Source organism: Microtus pennsylvanicus, chromosome X, assembly GCF_037038515.1.
Source record: "Microtus pennsylvanicus isolate mMicPen1 chromosome X, mMicPen1.hap1, whole genome shotgun sequence".
NCBI lineage: Eukaryota > Metazoa > Chordata > Mammalia > Rodentia > Cricetidae > Microtus > Microtus pennsylvanicus.
In genome coordinates, this window is record NC_134601.1 from 54,879,197 (window position 1) to 54,896,191 (window position 16,995).

The window sequence follows — 16,995 nt, forward strand, 5'->3', positions numbered from 1 at the left end:
AAGAGAAGATGAAATCCTTAGCCAGTTGGTGGCACACGCCTTTAGTCCCAGCACTTGAGAGACAGAGGCAGATGAATCTCTGGGAGTTCAAAGCCAGCCTGGTCTACAGGGTGAGTTTTAGGACAGCCAGAGCTGCCAAAGCTGTTACACAGAGAAACCCTGTCTCAAAACACACACACACACACACACACACACACACACACACACACACACGAAACCCTCTCCCCTGAGGTTCTGTAGGATCAATTTTTTCCACCTTTTCAAGAGGCAGGACAGCAGAGTGCCAGAAAAAATCCTGGACCAACTTATAATGAAATCAATGTGGAGAGCTTCAGGAGAACTTGAGTATCCACCTCCTCCCTTCCAGCCTTCCATCTGGAGGGGTGTCTCTAGGGAAGGGGGTGCTGCTGTGATATGGTAGCTCTCCTCGGAGAGTAGTTCCCAGGTAACTAACCCATGCTTTCCTACAGTCTGTACCCACAGTCCCTGATGCTTCTGCTTCTGCCTAGGATATTTCTGGCATCCTCATTAATGAGAGGGTCAACCTCCCATGCAAGGGAATATTTTTTGTTGTCCTGGCTCCAGTAAGCAACTCGTCTCGAAAAATGATGAGAGCCTAGCATAAAGGTTCCTGTTTCCCTTCCATGGATTAAACAGGTGAGCAGAGCTGTGCCGCCTGTGCCCACTGAGCCACAGCATAGGAGCAAGACAAATGGGGAGCCTCCTAAGCCAAGACGTGACCCTTCATCTTGCACCCAAAACCCATATCAAAGATGTCAGAGTGATACCATGGACTGACTTCCACTCCACAGACCTAGAGCAATCCCACCCTTCATGGCAGGTTGATAGATGAGCTTTACCACTCCTTCCCCAGGCTCCCCAGCAACTAGTCACCATACCCTGTAGACTCGGACTAGGAAACTAGACCAAAGGCTGGGTTGTCATGAATGGGAAGATAAAGAGATTCAGAAGACTTACCACCACCAAGCTCCTCCACACCCAGGATCTTGTTCATTTGCTCCACCATGATGCTCTTTGTTCCCAGAAAAAAAACACATACACACACAAGCAGGTAGAGAGAGAAGAAAGACAAAGAGAAAGAGAAAGAACAACAGATACAGAGAGAAACACAGAGATCCATTTATTTTTTCAAAGCCATAGTCATTCATTGAGGTTTGCAAAAATTCATGACCAACGGAACACCAGCAAATGCAGAATTAGCTGCCAGTGTCGGGTCAGTGTTGCCACGCCAGCACGGCAACTGTATTTCTCTGAGCGAGGGACTTTGGGATTAACACACAGCACAGCTTCAGGTTCTGCAGAGAAGCCTTTATTCCCCTTTCTCACACAGTATATATAGTCCTCAGCAAGGGAAGCCGAACAGGCAAAAGCAGGAAGCCCATCACCGTAACTCACATGACTTAGGGGTAAACATCCTTAGAAACATTGCAGAAAACAACAGATTGTTCCTGTTTTCAACCAACCACAAAACATCAAGTGGGGGTGCGAAGGCCTTTCCTCAAGGGACCCAAAAGTGTAGTTCCCCCAAGAGTTGAACTGTATACAGGGATGTGTCTATGGTTGTGGGCCTCTGAGTGCTCAAAGTGACCATACCTCCTCACCTGAACAGTTATCACTCACCCTCTATGGTGACAGATGGAGCACATACGGGTTCTGCTTCCTTGATAATAGCGTCCCTTAGTCCCCTTATGGCTTCTACTGCCCCAAGGATCCAATTAAATCTCCCAAACACAGCCTCCCTCCAAACACTTAAATGGGACCAACCTTTACCAAGGCCAGGATGGACAGATGAGCTTTTGAGGACCTGGCTCAAGTCACCTCTGTCCTAGCCTGCATTCCTCAACAGGCCCTATCCCAGAACTGACTGGCACGGGGTCCTTTTGGCTGTTCCAGTGTGGCATCCCTATCATGAATCAGGTCTCCTGGTGGCCACCAGAGATACTCCCACAGTGAACACCACAGCTCCTGTGGGTTACACAGCAAGCACCCATCTTTTAGGGTGCTGACTCCCCGATCAGAGAGTGAAATCCCTCTGCCTCACTCTTTTGCTGAGCCCTGGGAGGAAACTACCAGAAATAAAAGAATTCCCCTCAGGGTCCTGTGAACTCTACAGAAAGAAGATGGAATGAACAGACTCAGGGGCGCCCAGAATGAACAATTGCTTATCTGCTTCTCCCAAACCCTGGGGGCAGCATCTTGGGGAATTCATCTCAGAATCCAAGGCTGGGATCCATGCAGGAGGTAGGTCTCTGACCATAGTGAGGAAAAAGCACCCAGGTTCACATTTGCAACTTGCTTGCATATGGTGCAGGGAAGTTAGGGCTAAAATGGAGGGTGGGGTTGAAACAGCCAAACCAGGAGCACTAAGATTGAGAAACAGAGTCTCTGAAGCCCAGTCCCACAGCGACACTATCTCACACTGATAAGAACGGTCTCCCAGCCAGAGAGTCTGCTGGCCAGGCAGGCACCAATTCCTTCAAGAAAGTACATGTTGGAATGCTGGGGGCTCCTGTGAGATAAAGAGCCATGCCTTTTCACTTCTGGGAGGAAGTTTGGTTGCCCTAACTGTACAGGAAGTCTTGATCGCATGTGGGTGGTAGGTTCATATGCAGGAAAGAACAATGGGAAGTATGCTTGCCCCTGATTGGACAAAGGTGGAAACCCAGAGTCTTGTGATTTTTGCCATTGCAACCCTGTGACTAATGGAAATTTGCGCCATGCTCTGGGAAGCTCAGGTGTGGGCCTGACCAATGTCTACCATCCTGGCCAGTATTTAATAAATATAACTTGGTTGTAATCCAGCTGTCCTCACTCCCCCTGACCGGCAGGGGAACTTACTTGTGGTCTGTAATTGACAAGAATGTTTGTGTTCTTTCTGGCCAGTGGGTCTCCACAGAAGGAGTAGAGGTATAAAAGGTTGCTGGGCAAAATAAAGGTTGCTGTTCTTCCACCTGAAAAGAAGCCTCCATGTCTCAATCCCAGCACACCCTGCCAGTCTTGGCTATCCAGGCTGCGCTGGCTGCAGCATAACTTCAAATTTGGGTCAAAAGAAAAGCAAGCAAGCGCATGTGGCACTATTGTCCCTTAAAATAGCCTGGCTTCAAGAGCAGCTAACTGAGGGAGTAGGGAAAGACAGCCTCGAAGAAAGCCTCCCGCTTCCGTGTTTGAGGAAAGCCTTTCACAGAGACGCTGGAGACAAGGAGAACAGGAAGAAAAGCAGAACAGGCAGAATAATTGCAGTTGCTTCTAGGGAGCTGTGAGCAGAAAGAGAGATAAGTACAATTAAAAGCAAGTGGGCCATAGGAAATGTCGGGGCGCAAGGCCGCCCAGTGGCTGGTGGCTACCAGACAAGGATCAACACCTGGCAAAGCCTTAGTCACAGATGAGCAAAGGGCGTGTGGTGGGAGGGGGGCTGAGCCAGATGAAGAAGGCACTATCATCTCTTTGGTGTGGGCCGGACCATATGGATCTTGGGCATCCAGGCTCTAAGCCTGTGCTATCCCAGAGAACTAAGCCGCCTCCTAACAATAACCTCAGGCACTGTCCAGACGCTGCCACTGTGATGCTGTAAAAACAAACCCACTAAATGACAGAGCTCGGTGGCCTTTGTAAATTTGGGGAATGTCACCTATCGCTGCCGCCATGATGCTTTAAAAACAAAATCCACTAAATGACAGAGCTCGGTGGCCTTTGTAAATTTGGGGAATGTCACCTATCTGGGGAGTTTCTCTAACTTTTCCCCAATCTCCCCCTCTCCTGCAATGCTTCTTTGAAGAGACTGCATCAGAATTGCTTATTCCTCCCGTCTGTAAACTTCATGGCAGTGAGACAAGTTTGGAGCCACTGACTAAGGCTGATTTGTGATGCCCAGAGATGTCTTTGGGCCACCATAGGTCCTTGGGACAAGCCCAGCTAGGTAGAGAGAGAAAGGTCTCCATCAGAACATGCTTGGAAGACTGCTGGGACTCAGCCCTTTGAGAACACAGACTCTCAGGAGGATCTTGCCCTGGCCTTCGCACGTGTTTGCCATCACACGAGACGGAGGTAGCGACCACAGTGAGTGTGTACACTTGGGCAATCCACTATTTGGCACATAAATGATGGAGTCTAATTTGTGCCACTTCATTAAGGGATGCGTCTTTGTCGTTTTGGTTGAATGACATTTGCATAACTTCATAGAATGATCTAGCCGGACTCAAGGACATGCTGAGCTTGAGAAGGTCTTTGTGTGACTTGCATCCTGTGTTGGAATTTAAAGTCCAGAGGCAACTTGGAGCCACAGGTTCTGCATCCCCGCCCCAGAGACTCGCTGCTTTTCCTTTTATGTACTTCTGCTCTTTGCAACCCTAAACTGCTTCTGCTTAGGCACCTCAGAGGACAAGCCCACAGCCTGGGCTGGACAGGTTGTGTGATTGGACACATTGTAATTTGGTTGAGCCCCCAGAAGACAGCCCTTCCGGGTCAAGCGCCAGAGCAGTTCATTTCGTCGTCTGGCGCCAGACCTGTGAGAGGCAGCTTTTGAATCTGCAGGACTGTGGTGTGTCTGATCGGAAGATTCCCGGAATGGAGACTCGCAAAGACTGCTCCGACACTTTCAGCGGGATGCGGGAGCTGGGAGCTGATGGGGACCAGGAACAACAGCATGGTCAGTAAACTGGTTCCGACGGGATTCTGGCGGGGGCCAAGAAAGAAATCTAGTGGGAAAGCCGGTGGCCATGGGCTTCGGGAACTCAGCTCTGCCTGTGGCCCCTCTTGAGACCTTCCAATGGTCCCTGAGCCACAATGCTCAGACTTTTATCTTTGTGATTTTCTCTGTTTCAGGTGGGAATGCAACGGCCTTGGAGGCTGGAGAGGAAGGAGGCAAGAAAGGGCTTGAGCAGAGCAAGCCCACTCAGGGGGAGCTTGATGAGGGCAAACTTGCTCCGGGCGAACTTGCTGAAGGCAAGCTTGCTCAAGAAGAGCCTGCTCAGTGCAGTCTCGCTCAGGAAGCCAGAGAAGAGGTAGAGGAGGGAGAAATCAAAGAAGAAGAAATGGGAGGAGGCCATGCTGCCGCTGGTAGTTCTGGCCCCGTGGACAACGAGGTCCACGAGGAAGGTGGCCATGGCGGCAGCGTGGATCAACAGCAGCCTCAGCCAGAGGCGGCGATGCCTGAGGGCACCAATGGTCCCCAGACTGGGGAAAGGCTGCCTGTCAAGCGCCGCACCAGATTCACCCTGTCTCAGCTGCAGGATCTGGAGCAGCTTTTCCAAGAGAATCGCCACCCCAGCTTGCACATGAGGTAAGCACTTTGTCCTGCTAGGCGGCTGGATTTTAGGCAGTGTGTCCTAGCCCAGGTTTTCCTTTGGAGCTCCCTGGATCCTTGCTTTCCTCAAGAAATAGACACACCCTGTCCCGATCCTCCCACCCTCTGTGAGAAACTAGTTTCTGGAGTAGGGGGATGGGCCCTATTCCCGCTGGGAATGAATGTGCTTTTTACCCGTTTAAGGGACACGTGCGTGGGAAATTTAAACAAGGCTTGTTCTAAATGGGTCTTTAACTATGAGAAAGAAGCCGGAGGTGTGGCTGGGAAAATGTATGGGACGGATCCCACCTCAGATTAAAATTTTGCTACGACTTTTCATCGTGGAGGCTCTGCCTTAAGTTTTCTATTCCAAGCACATTGAGTAGGTACCTGTGTTTGGGGGATTACCCTTAATTTTAGTCCCTGAAGGAAAGTTGTTGCTAAAGCTAGTCTCAAAGAAATTATGAGGAATAGTGTGGATGTGGGTGTGTGTACACATGTGAACGCACACAAGTGTGGACGTAAATGATTCAAAAGCACATGGTACATGTCCCTCGATCCTTCATTTCTAACACAAAGCCTAAATGTTGGAATCTTTTCACTTCAGGAAGGATCTTGCAAGATGGCTGGGTGTGTCAGAAGCCGATGTGCAGGTCAGTATTCTAAAGAATAATTTTGGCAGGACTTCCTATCTTGTGATGCTTCTGCCTAGAAGACAGGCGTAGGGGCAGAGTGGGACCCTGAAATGGCATCCCAAGTACACAGGCAGGCTAGGTTCAGGAAGTCACCAGACCTCCATTTTCTCAGTAGGACATGCCGAGCTGGAGACACCAAGGTGCTTTGTCTGCCATGTGGTGGACAGACCGTGCTCTCCAAGGTGCTCTGGAGACTGCAGACCGCATGCCTCAAATAAGTGAAGAAAGCACGTTCTTGTCCACCTTCAGCTGTCACGCTGCGTGTCTCAGAAAAACTTTTCTCAGACTTCACCCCGCTCCAGTCTGTAATGGCAGATGCCTAGCTTAGTTCTGAACCAGTACAGGGCCCAGGGACCTCAAACTGCTCTTAGCACCTTTGCCTCCCTTTGCTGGTGATGTGTGTGCACTCTGACCAGCATTCCAGGCACCCCTGGCTTTTCCAGACCACATGCCCACGAGGGAAAAGGCCTGTAGTCACTGTGCTGGGAGGCTAAGAAGGAAGCAGAGCCGGAAGACGTGCCCTTTGTCTCATTAAATCTGCATTCTGGATACTAACCAATGCTAGCATGGTGGAAACTTTGACAGACTACTGCCTCAGGCCTTTATGGATCCTCAGGAGCCCAAGAGAAATCTTCTTAATAATTTTTGATACCGCAGGGACCCGCAGGAAACCATGAGCTAGATTATGCATCCTTCCTGAAAGAATGCATTAAAAATACCAATTGATGTGGGCTGGAGAGAGAGGTAGGTCTTTAAAGGGCAGGCCTGCAACCAAAAAGTACCATTTGATGGGGAGAAGAGGCAATATTCTGGGTCTGTTCCTCAGTTGAAGGACTGGGTGTGGCTTACACGTTCCCAGGGGCTGCTCAGGGGGTGTTCTGAGTGTTTCAGTGAGAATGAACCTGTTGCTTCCAGCATTCTGAACAGTCAGTATACACTTGAGGTACCTCTTCAACCCTTCTTGGGGCTACATAATAAACATGGAGTTTCTAAGCAGTCAAAGATTTGGTGCTTTGCTAAGGGAATAGCTGAGCGCTAGAGACACCCCTAGCATACACAAGGCCTGGGATGGGTTCCAAATATGTCCTCAAGTGTTAGCCAAGTTGAGCCAGTATACGAAGTTACAGCATGTGCTCTTCAGCCGTGATACAGTCAGTGTACTGAAACAAGGCTCTCTTCTGGTTACAGGATTGGTTTAGGAACAGGAGAGCCCTTCACCGGAGGAATACTAGACTGCTGGTGCTGTGCAACACACCCCCTGCTCCCGAGAACAACGATGCCTGAAGATGCTGGAGCAGCACGGAGTGCCATCCCTGTCCTGGAGGAAGATGTCCTGCAGCCTACCCTGCCCCTAATGTGTCGGCCATCCCTGATGGCCATGACACCCTTTCCTTCCCTGCATTGATTTCAGCAATAAAGAGGTGTATTCTCAGTACGTTGGCTCCATTATTTTCCCAGATTACCAAACTGTGGGTATAAGTATTTGAAAGATGGTAGTTTAAATTCCGGAAATGAAATTTAAATCGGGGTGACATGGGCAAGCAGTAATCACTCTGCCTTGCAAAGGGAGGAGGACTTCTAGGTGCCAGGCTGCTTCCTGCTGACCCCACGTGGTTCTCTGCCCCACCCCATTCATGGATTTGTCAACTCGCTCTATCTCTGTGGGACAAGTTCTTTATAAGGGCAGAAAGGGCAAGTCCCCAAAGCAGGACAGTGTGTTTCTAGACACGGTTGTTACCACCCACACTTCAGTAAGTCCCAGCTTGGGCTCTGTTGGAAACTTCTCAGAGCTGTCTCCCAGGTTGGTGGCAGAGGGAATGGGAACACCCTGTGAGCTTTCGCTCCCCCTCGGTGGGCCTTCAGGGCAATAGGAGGCACACTGCCCAGAGTCCTGCTTCTTGACAGAGAGGCGAAGCTATCCGCCCAGGCAGAGAGGGGATTCTGTCTCCTTTTTGTATTCCGGCTCAGGGAGAATATGCTCCCAGCGTGGCCTGCTCAGAGACTTGACCTTAGTGTCTTCTGCTGCATTTTGTCACCTGCCTCAGAGAACCCTCAGTACACAAGATTTGGGGGTCTTTCCTTCCTCACAGACCTATGACATTAGTAAATAAGGTTGAACACAGCTTCTTTCCCTATGTGAACCCGCAGGTCCAAATAAACCAAGTTCATCTTAGGGACATGCAGAGGTATGGCCTAGGCTACTAATCCAAACTTGCTGCATGGCGGGGTCCCAATGCCTGGTCTCCTGCAATTGCACACCCTGGTTTGTTTTCTCTCTGTTCCTTTGAGTGCTCCAGGGACCTCTTCTGCTGCAGATTTGTGTTATGTTGCTTTTGGGTCTCTAAGATGCCTTCCACTGAGAAGATCTGAGAGCCCTTCCTGTAGTGGCAGGTATCCGGTACACTAGGGACGGGCCCACTGCCCTAAACCTGAGGTCTCCCCATTTCACATCTAGGAAATACTATTTTGGCACAGGTAGACACTGGTCCTGGCTCTAAGACTATTTTAGCAGTCTTCCTGACTTCCCTGGGCCTGTGACAAAGGGGTAGAATAGAGATATCACATTTAGACCTGCCTGTTCCCCAATGTCTTTCGGGCTGCCGCACCTTGACCAACTGGGCGAGCAGCTACTGACCATCACCTACTGCAAATGGACTCCGGTCTGAGATGTCCAGGGGACATGATGGCCACGGTGCTGTCCAAAGCGGGCAGGCACAGCAGCCTTGGATTCCCTGTTTGTCTTTGGTCAGGAAGAGGGGGCAGGGACTCTATCTAGAAGGAGGAATGAAGCCAGAGCTCAGCCCCTGCCCCCAGGCTGTGCAGGGCTCATTTGGCTCAATGCTTATCCTATAGTGCCTGGGGAATTGGAATGAACTGAAAGCATTGTCAGCCTTTGAAGGGAGGACTGGAAGCAGGGGTTTCCAGGTGCCTTCATACTGTCTCCGGGGAGCCTGAGCTCCCAGCTCCTTCCAACTTCAACTGTTTCTCCATAGGAAGAAGAGTTCCTACACCAGGGAGGAGTTCTCCTCCTTCCTGACCCCTCCCTTACCCTGTCACCCCACTGTGACAGCTGCCACTATCAGCAGGGCCTCTTCTCCCAATTGACTTCTGGATGGTATTTTACAATCATTTTTGTCTTGGGATAATCAGCAAGAACTCATGGTGGGGACCACACCTGGAAAAGGACACAGAGAGAGAGAGAGTCAGAGACAGAGACACAAAGACAGAGAGACAGACAGACAGAGAGAGACACATAGAGACAGACAGAGGAAGACAGAAAGAGACAGAGACAGAGAGACGAGGGGGATCCACTGAGGACCTAGACCCCACAATGGATGTTCCAGCAAAAGATTATTTTCTTGATTTTCATTCGGGCGCTTGCCACCAATGTCCCAGGTACCAGGTACCTTCTCCTAAGCTGCTTCAGTGCCTGGCTGCCACACCCAGTGGCATTTCAGCAGGGACTCATGCTCCCTGAACTGAACCTGCAGATGGCGGCTTCTGCCTCAGCCGACTTTGGATTCTCGTCCTATAGTCCTCAGCCTGCCACTGAGATGTGCTGCAGACACGCTTCCTGGGGAGACACAGGAAACGTGAACAAACCCCTACTGAGCCCGGCTGAAGCTGCCTAACCTTTTACTCCTTCTGTCCTGGATTACGAACTCTTTCACCTCCATCTGGAATGTCTAAAGTCTCCAGGAGGCTTCCTCCCACATGGAATTCTTATCTTGGAGGAAACTGCCACACACGTGTATCCAGCAGCAGGGCCAGAGCCTGTTGAGACACGTCTAGGTGACCACATGCCTGCCTCAGGTTCTGACTGGCCTGCCTATGAACTAGATATGGCGCCATTCTTCTGTAGCTCGCGGTGCTGTGCAAGGGACCAGGTCAAGTGGCTCTGTGAGAGAGCGCCTTTACCAAATATGGGCGGTGATTGTGGGGCTCCGGGTAAGCAGGTGTTCCCAAGGGTCCCCAGTCTCCACCCACTGACTACACGCAAATGGCCGGGATCTCTCTCTAACGGAAAGAGCTCTCATTGATATTTTTGAAGAAAAGCCTTGGTGCTGTGCACTGAGGAAATTCTGTAAACAACCCTTCACTCAGCTATCCAAGATTGACATAGCCCTCCCTCCTGAAGGCTCAGGCTGTGTTTCTAGTGACTTCACTGGGGTATTTGGACTCATTAATGCCAGAACCCCATTCTCAGGGGCTCATTGTGAGTTTTTCCCTCTTCCCCACTCACCATGCTAAAATCAGCCTGAAATCTCCAGTAGCCCCTTTGCCCTGGTCTTCTGTGGGGTTTCTGAGCAGTGGCCAGGGAGAGAGGCCAGATCAAAGCAGATCACCTAGGGGTAAAATTCAGCTTCTGCATACACCCTTTCTCCCCCCCCCACTTCCTTGGGGCCATGCCCCAGCCCATTCTCACCACACAGGCACACCCACTGGGGTAGGATTCAGCTAGAAAGCCAATAGTGGTCTGGCAGGAGGAGCACCTGAGCCTTTGTAGCCCCAACCTGCTGAAAGCCCCCAGGGCAAGGCTGCTGCCAAAGGCTCCAGCCAGGGGCAAGTGTCTAGGCTTCCATAGAGCAGCAGCCATTGCGCACATCCACGATTACAGTGACCATTTCTACGCTCATATGGAGGACTATGGAGAGGACAGCAGCCCCCGTCCTGAACAGGGGGCAGCAGCTGAAGTGGGAGGCAGCTTCTGTGAGGGAGCTCTGAGCCTGGACCACAGTGAGAATCCAGAGGACATCCAGGCCCAGGGGGGGCACGTGAGCCCTCATGATACCCTGGATCCTGAAGATGACATCAACAGCCAGGAGCCCATGGAGGTGGACCCAGAGGAGGCAGCCCTTGAGATGCCTGAGGTTCGAAGGAGCAGGCCCAGCAGGCCCCGCAATCAGTTCCACTTCACACACTGGCAGGTGCGGGAAATGGAGACTGTTTTCCAAGAAACCCAGTACCCAGATGTACTCACAAGGTAGGTGCTGGCTCCAGGAGGCTCCCGGACCTCCATGGGCTAATGTTTATGTTGACCTGGCCTTTACCCCTTCTTTTCCCTGTTGTCCCCATTACTCTCCAAACCACGGGTAGCTTCTCCCCCGTGACCGGAGTGGGGAAGTTGTTTGTGGTGGTGACCGGAAACAGGTGTGCTTACTGCTCCTGACACTCTCTCCATTTTCAACCGGGGAGTGACGTAGATAGATGAAAACCGTGTTGGAATGAAACTGTTCTGATGCTTTAGAGTCTGCAGAGCCAAGTATTTTTATGCCTTCTCTCACACGGCTCTAGAAGTCCATTCCTTGTGACAAACTGTATCAGAATCCCCCTTTTCTTCCCCTGCAGACCGAGACATCTTCCTGTTGAAAAGAGGACTCTAAAGGCTCCTGCAACTGAGCTTGATGTCCTTTTTCTGCCTCTTTTGTCACAGTTCTCTGGCTTTTCAGATGTCGTTTCTGCTGGTGGTCAGACTGCTTCGGGGCTGATTATCACCCCATTGAATCAACACACCCCACCATTGCTTTAGAACCCCCCTCTTAGGAGTTCAGGATTGCTGTTGCCCCCTGGCTATTAGGGTGGTGGGGTTGTTGTTCCCTGGGGAGACAATAACCTCTTTCCCATGCTGTCTCTGTTTTTGCTATGTAAAATCTGAAATGGATTTGCTGGACTGCTATGTAAACCCCTCATGGATTTACTGGACTACTAGGTATACTCTGAAATGGATTTACTGGACTGGGTCTGTTTCTAATCAGTTCTTTCATTACCTAGGGCATGAAGTGATTTTCCCACCCACACTCTAGGAGCTTCCCTTTTCTCTCTTTCCTCACCAGCGCTGGTCATTTGCCTCTTGATTTTTTGATTACTTCACTGGGTAACAGAATGTGGCCATATTTTTCAAACGTTTTATATAACTTGGTTGTCTTTCTCACTTTTTACTCTTTTGTCGGTGGTGAGGGCTGAAGCCACTTGTCTGATCCACAGGAATTCCATGTTCCCAGCCACCATCTCATGGCTGGATTTAAGTGGGCATTTGGGTTAATGGACTGTCTTTGGAGTCCTGGCTAAAAGAAAATCCAGAATACAAACAAAACTAACCTGGAACTTGAGGTCATCCTCTCTCTGATCTTAAGTACCAGGAGGACAAATCTGAGGCCAGTTGCCCTGGCTACCAGCCTCCTCTTACTGATTGAGACAGGGTCTCTCTAATGTCCTGAAGGAGACCTTGAATTTAACTAGAGCCTAATCTGGCCTTTTATGGTGACCCTTCTGCCTCAGTTTCCCAGTTAGCTGGAAGTACAGGTCTCCACCATTAGTTCTGGCTACACGATCTTGATTGTGCCCCATGATACCTGGAAGATTCTATTTTTGATGCTCTCTCTTTTAGTCCAAGTTTTCCCCCTCCCCTGCTCCTGCCTGGCATTTACAATTGGAACTAAAGAAAATTTGCAAAAAACTGAGCAAGAATAATAAAGATCCTGTCCTCATGCGTGCTTTCCCATAATTCCTACATATTACTCTCTTTAAAATTTGCATAGAATCATAATAGAATTCTGCCTTTTGTGTTTATTTAAAATACAGCATTAAAATGATTTGTGTAAGCTGATTAATGTTGTCTTGACCACCAATGTACAGCACAATGTTTTATATGCCCTGATGATCGAACCCTTTCAAAAGTGTGCCTGGCATTGTGTGCAAGGAGTCCTTGAGTTGAGCAGGGCAATACAGTCTAACACAAGGACACACTGTTTCCAGCCTGTGACTTTTCTCAATACCTTGACTACTGATCTCTGCGCCTTTCTCTACACAGAGCGGTACTTGCCAGAAACATGGATGTGCCTGAAGCCAAAGTGCAGGTGAGTAAATTCGAGAGAGCATGGGGCAGGGCCGTCCACCCGGAGCATGCTTCAGTCCTGGACCAGCCGTCGTGGGTCTTTTTCAGGAGGTGTGAGTTGTCTGTCATTCTTGTGATGTCCACCACTGCCTTCATCACTGGAAGTTGAAGGAAGTACACGCCCCCTCGGGTTTCTTGCCCATTCTTGGAAGGAAAGTGATACCTTGTGGAAAAAGAAAACCAAGGCAAACTTAAGCTGCTCATACTGTATGTGCAAAGCCCACATGCAGCTCATAGCCTGTATGATAAACCCTTATACAGCTGATATTCTGTGTGCAAAGCCAAGATCTTTAAACAGCATGGACTCTGTAATCACATACATGTAGAATACATACCTGTGAGGCCATAGCTATTTACCTAGTCATTCGTGTTTAAGTCCTTCAACGTCATTGCCCTTTTCATGGAGATTCTGTGGAGTCATGCCGGCTGTGGAGTCATGGAGGATGCTGTGGGAATAATCAAGAAGATGCAGGATCAAACAGGGCTATCAAATGGTTCAGTTGTTAGCTTTCTGAAAGTTAGTCGTGCACAGTCGGGTAAAGGAAAAGCTACTAGTTATCTGGACTTTGCCCATAGCAGCTACACTAGGATCTCCAGGTGCAGGTTGTGGTGAGATTGGTGTGGAAATAGAGCACAGTAGTCCGAGTGCTTGCTCCTCTTCCTCTGTCAGTCTGCATGAGATAGGAGCACACAGTTTTAATTTGGGGGGTTGTTTTCAATACACTTGATGCCTTCACCTGAACACGTGGCCAAAACTGTCCCAACAGCAGGGGAAGGGGGCGAGGGATAACCCCCTTGAAAACTTGTCTAAGGAACGAAGCATTCAAAAGCAGAGCTATGGAAAAAATTAGAGATGAGCCAGCATTGGAATAAGGTACCAATAAAAGTCCACATTGGGGTCACGTTAAGTGTGAACCTGTCTTGTGCCGAGTCTGTTCCAGAACGGGGCACAGGGCTGCTCCTCTCCCTGTGTGATCTGAAGGAGCAGGCATGCTGTTACTTTCATAAACTCATGGTTCCTGCCGCTCTTGTCAGTCTCCTGTGAAGAAGGTTCAGTTCCAGAGACGCTAGCCTTGTCCTCCAACACCCAAAACACCCTCCCTGCTTCTGCCCTGCATGGCTGAGGTTTTGAAAACAGCTCCTTCTGCTGTGTGGTTTAGAATGGCAGTGACATATAACGTGTCCCAGTGAAGTGGCTCTTTCCATCCAAGTACTCAGCATGATGACATGCTTCCTGTCCTCTGCTTTCAGGCTTGGTTTAACAACAGGCGAGCCAAACAGAGGGCCCGGGAGAAGAAAGCAATGCTCCGGAGTGCACCACGTGGGATCCAGGACCACATCTGCATGATGGATGTGGAGGAGCCCTAGAGTGCCATCCTTGCCCAGGAGGCACATGGAGATGGGCTGTTTGGTGTCTCCCCTTGCTTAGACATGGAAGAAAGCCATGTCTCCCTATATCTAAGACACTGGTATGACAATAAAAATAAAGACAAATTGTTCCTGTTTCTTCTTTCTGCTTTGTACACTGTAGATGCAAAGTGGTCTCTCTATGTACTATTCAAACAGATGGCACAGCCGTCTTTCGTGAGATGGTATGCCTACGTCCCCTGCAGTGTCCTCTGCAGTTACCGTCATTTCCCTGGCTTTACTGGGTTTGCACAGAATGCATGGGTCCCTGCGTCTCACCGATGCTCCCTTCGCCCCCATTGCGACAACTTAGGAGCAGAACCATGTTCAAGGGTCCTCATTGTCCACAGTAGGAGGCCAGTGCTTTTTCAGACAGCACTGCCTGCTGCCCGCACTCGAGTTCAGTTCCAACCTGAATCTTCCAAAGGAAAATCACTGGATTCACAGGAGCAGGGAAGTGAGCGCTCTTCTTCACTGTTGGGGTTCTGGTCACCCTACCCCACCATCTGTGGGGCACACGTGGTACTAATACATCCTGTGGACAAAGTTTCTGTTGCTTCAAAAGAAACCAGAGAATCCAGCCATTCCGGGCTGGGGGGAGGCTTCCTTTTCTTTTCTCGTAACCATGCGCCAACAAAATATATTTGCGTGTAATTTTTAAACAAATATCTCTGAAATTTATCTTTTGAATTAGGTCCATTTCTCACTGATTTTCGAGAAAATTGAGACATCAGAACTGGTTATTGAAATGAATCTGGTTCTTGTTGTGCGTACTTGAGGGTGTGTGTTTTGAAAAAGGTTGGCCTTAAACTCATCTCAAGAAGGATGAAGGAAGTTCTGGTCTTGCATCTAACACATTTGTGGTCAGATAATAGGCGTCCACTCAGATTTAGGCAGTTCTGGGTATCTAACCCATGGCTTAGAGTGGGCAAGAGGAACTCTCTGCTATTGGAGATACATCCTCATCCCCAACATGGTCGTCTTTACACAGTTCTCCAGAATTAGCAAGAAATCCTCAGCTCATGGTAGACCTTGTCTAGGGTAATTTCAAGTTATACTGGAAAGACAAAGGGCTGGAAATAGACTTGTGCAGATTTACAAGTGAGGCAGTAACCAGAAGTGTGAGGTAAGACTTTCAATAGAAGGAAATCTTAGACACCAGGGCCCACAGACATTCTCACACCATGAAAAGGAATCGTCTTGCCATATGATAGTTCTTTAATGCATTTCTAGTCTCAGAGTGACAAGGACATGCTGGGGGAAAGTGCTGCCATGGGGTCAGACTGGCCACATACCAGTGAAGTTCCTGCTCTGTTGAAAATTCTGGGATAGGGACCAGGCCCTGCTCTTGACACTTGGGCTATTCTGAGAGGGGAGAGAGAGAGAGAGAGAGAGAGAGAGAGAGAGAGAGAGAGAGAGAGAGAGAGAGAGAGAGGGAGGGAGGAAAAGAGATGAGCAGAAGAAGAGGAGCAGGAGGAGGAGGAGGAGGAGGAGGAGGAGGAGGAGGAGGAGGAGGAGGAGGAGGAGAGAAGAGAGAGACCCAGAGAAAGAATGTTTTAGGAACCTCAGCACAGGTATAAAATTCTCACAGCTTGTAACAGCACACTTGAAGGCTAACAGGGAAGATGAGCCCCTGTCTAGCAGCCCCAGGGCCTGAAGAGCCTCCCAGATAAACACATTACTTAATATCTGTTCTCGGCCAGGTACCAGGGACCCAGTGTTGGGCTCTAGACTAAGAGAGGTTGTCTTCATATTTCCACAAGACCTCCAGAGCTCCTGGCAGATCTTTTTTTCCTGCCGCAAATGCCTTCACAAAGTGGACCATCATTCTTGCCCTAGGAAGATAGTGCACCAGGGCAAAAGAACTCATGGAGTAGCGATCTGGAAGGCCCCTTCTACATTCTACTTTTCCAAGGGTCATGCCTTCCCTGTAAACTCATCCTGTTCACTGAAGAGTGAAACTGCTCTTGGTTATACACTTCAGGGTCTCAAAGCATACCAACCGTCAATCAAACCAGCTATCTAGAAAAAAAAAGCCTCTGATTGGATATGACAACCCGAGTGGTCCAGCCTTAGAAGCATAAGGAAAAGAATGCTTCCTGGGTGAGATGCTGTCCCACCGGAAGTGTACGGGGCAACCGTGCAGAACCTGAAGAGGCGAAAAGGAAGGCAAAGTTTTGGTGACTTCGACAGCATTCCTGTCATGAAGCATGGGGACATCAACTACCTGCCTCACGAGGGACCTGATGAGAAAAAATGGAAGGGAAAGTACATTCTAGAGGTGGGGCGGCCATGGCTGTGAGGGAACGTTGACCATCAGAGGCGGCTGGGCATGCGCTGCCCTCTATGGCCGCACACGCCCACGTGGGCATCAAATGTCTTGACGCCATGGCTCCTTTGAACCACCCTGGGCCCTGCCGCCTCATCTTGCTCTTTACCCACTTTCAGGTGCTGAGGCACTCATGGTCTTGCCGACTGGAGAGGGAAGAAATGAGGAAGAGAGTGGAAGCGGCCAGCCTGGGTCGCGAGCCCCAACCGCAGAACTGGGAGGAGTAGAAGAACTAAGAAGGATGGGGCGGAGTGGAGAAGGTCCCTCTGTTGTTGTAGCTTCAGGACTCACAGATGACAGGAACCAAGAGGGTACCAGCCACATTAGCCAGGAGAGGGAGCATTCACCTCAGGAGCCAGTCCCCGAG

At 49.8% G+C, this 16,995-nt stretch overlaps 2 protein-coding genes across 2 annotated transcripts; both read left to right on the forward strand.

The window, feature by feature from the left end:
* Positions 1–3,219: 3,219 nt before the first annotated feature.
* Positions 3,220–7,426, forward strand: LOC142840830 (uncharacterized). The gene is made up of 4 exons (XM_075957449.1): positions 3,220–4,666; positions 4,843–5,299; positions 5,910–5,955; positions 7,186–7,426. Exons 1-4 carry the CDS (start codon positions 4,585–4,587, stop codon positions 7,279–7,281), a joined length of 681 nt encoding a protein of 226 aa, XP_075813564.1. The 5' UTR covers positions 3,220–4,584; the 3' UTR covers positions 7,282–7,426.
* Positions 7,427–8,582: 1,156 nt separating this feature from the next.
* Positions 8,583–14,381, forward strand: LOC142840352 (rhox homeobox family member 1-like). Its single transcript, XM_075956912.1, has 4 exons — positions 8,583–8,657; positions 10,449–10,981; positions 12,809–12,854; positions 14,144–14,381. The coding sequence occupies exons 1-4, from the start codon at positions 8,583–8,585 to the stop codon at positions 14,258–14,260; spliced, it is 771 nt and encodes a 256-aa protein (XP_075813027.1). The 3' UTR covers positions 14,261–14,381.
* Positions 14,382–16,995: the final 2,614 nt, after the last annotated feature.

Bases quoted from the DNA above. Each gene is read 5' to 3' on its own strand.
- LOC142840830 (XM_075957449.1), top strand. From the start codon at position 4,585: ATGGAGACTCGCAAAGACTGCTCCGACACTTTCAGCGGGATGCGGGAG. The intron at 5,300-5,909 runs GTAAGCACTTTG...TTTTCACTTCAG, and splicing joins CACCCCAGCTTGCACATGAG to GAAGGATCTTGCAAGATGGC. The intron at 5,956-7,185 runs GTCAGTATTCTA...TTCTGGTTACAG, and splicing joins TGTCAGAAGCCGATGTGCAG to GATTGGTTTAGGAACAGGAG.
- LOC142840352 (XM_075956912.1), top strand. From the start codon at position 8,583: ATGTCTTTCGGGCTGCCGCACCTTGACCAACTGGGCGAGCAGCTACTG. The intron at 10,982-12,808 runs GTAGGTGCTGGC...TTCTCTACACAG, and splicing joins TACCCAGATGTACTCACAAG to AGCGGTACTTGCCAGAAACA. The intron at 12,855-14,143 runs GTGAGTAAATTC...CTCTGCTTTCAG, and splicing joins TGCCTGAAGCCAAAGTGCAG to GCTTGGTTTAACAACAGGCG.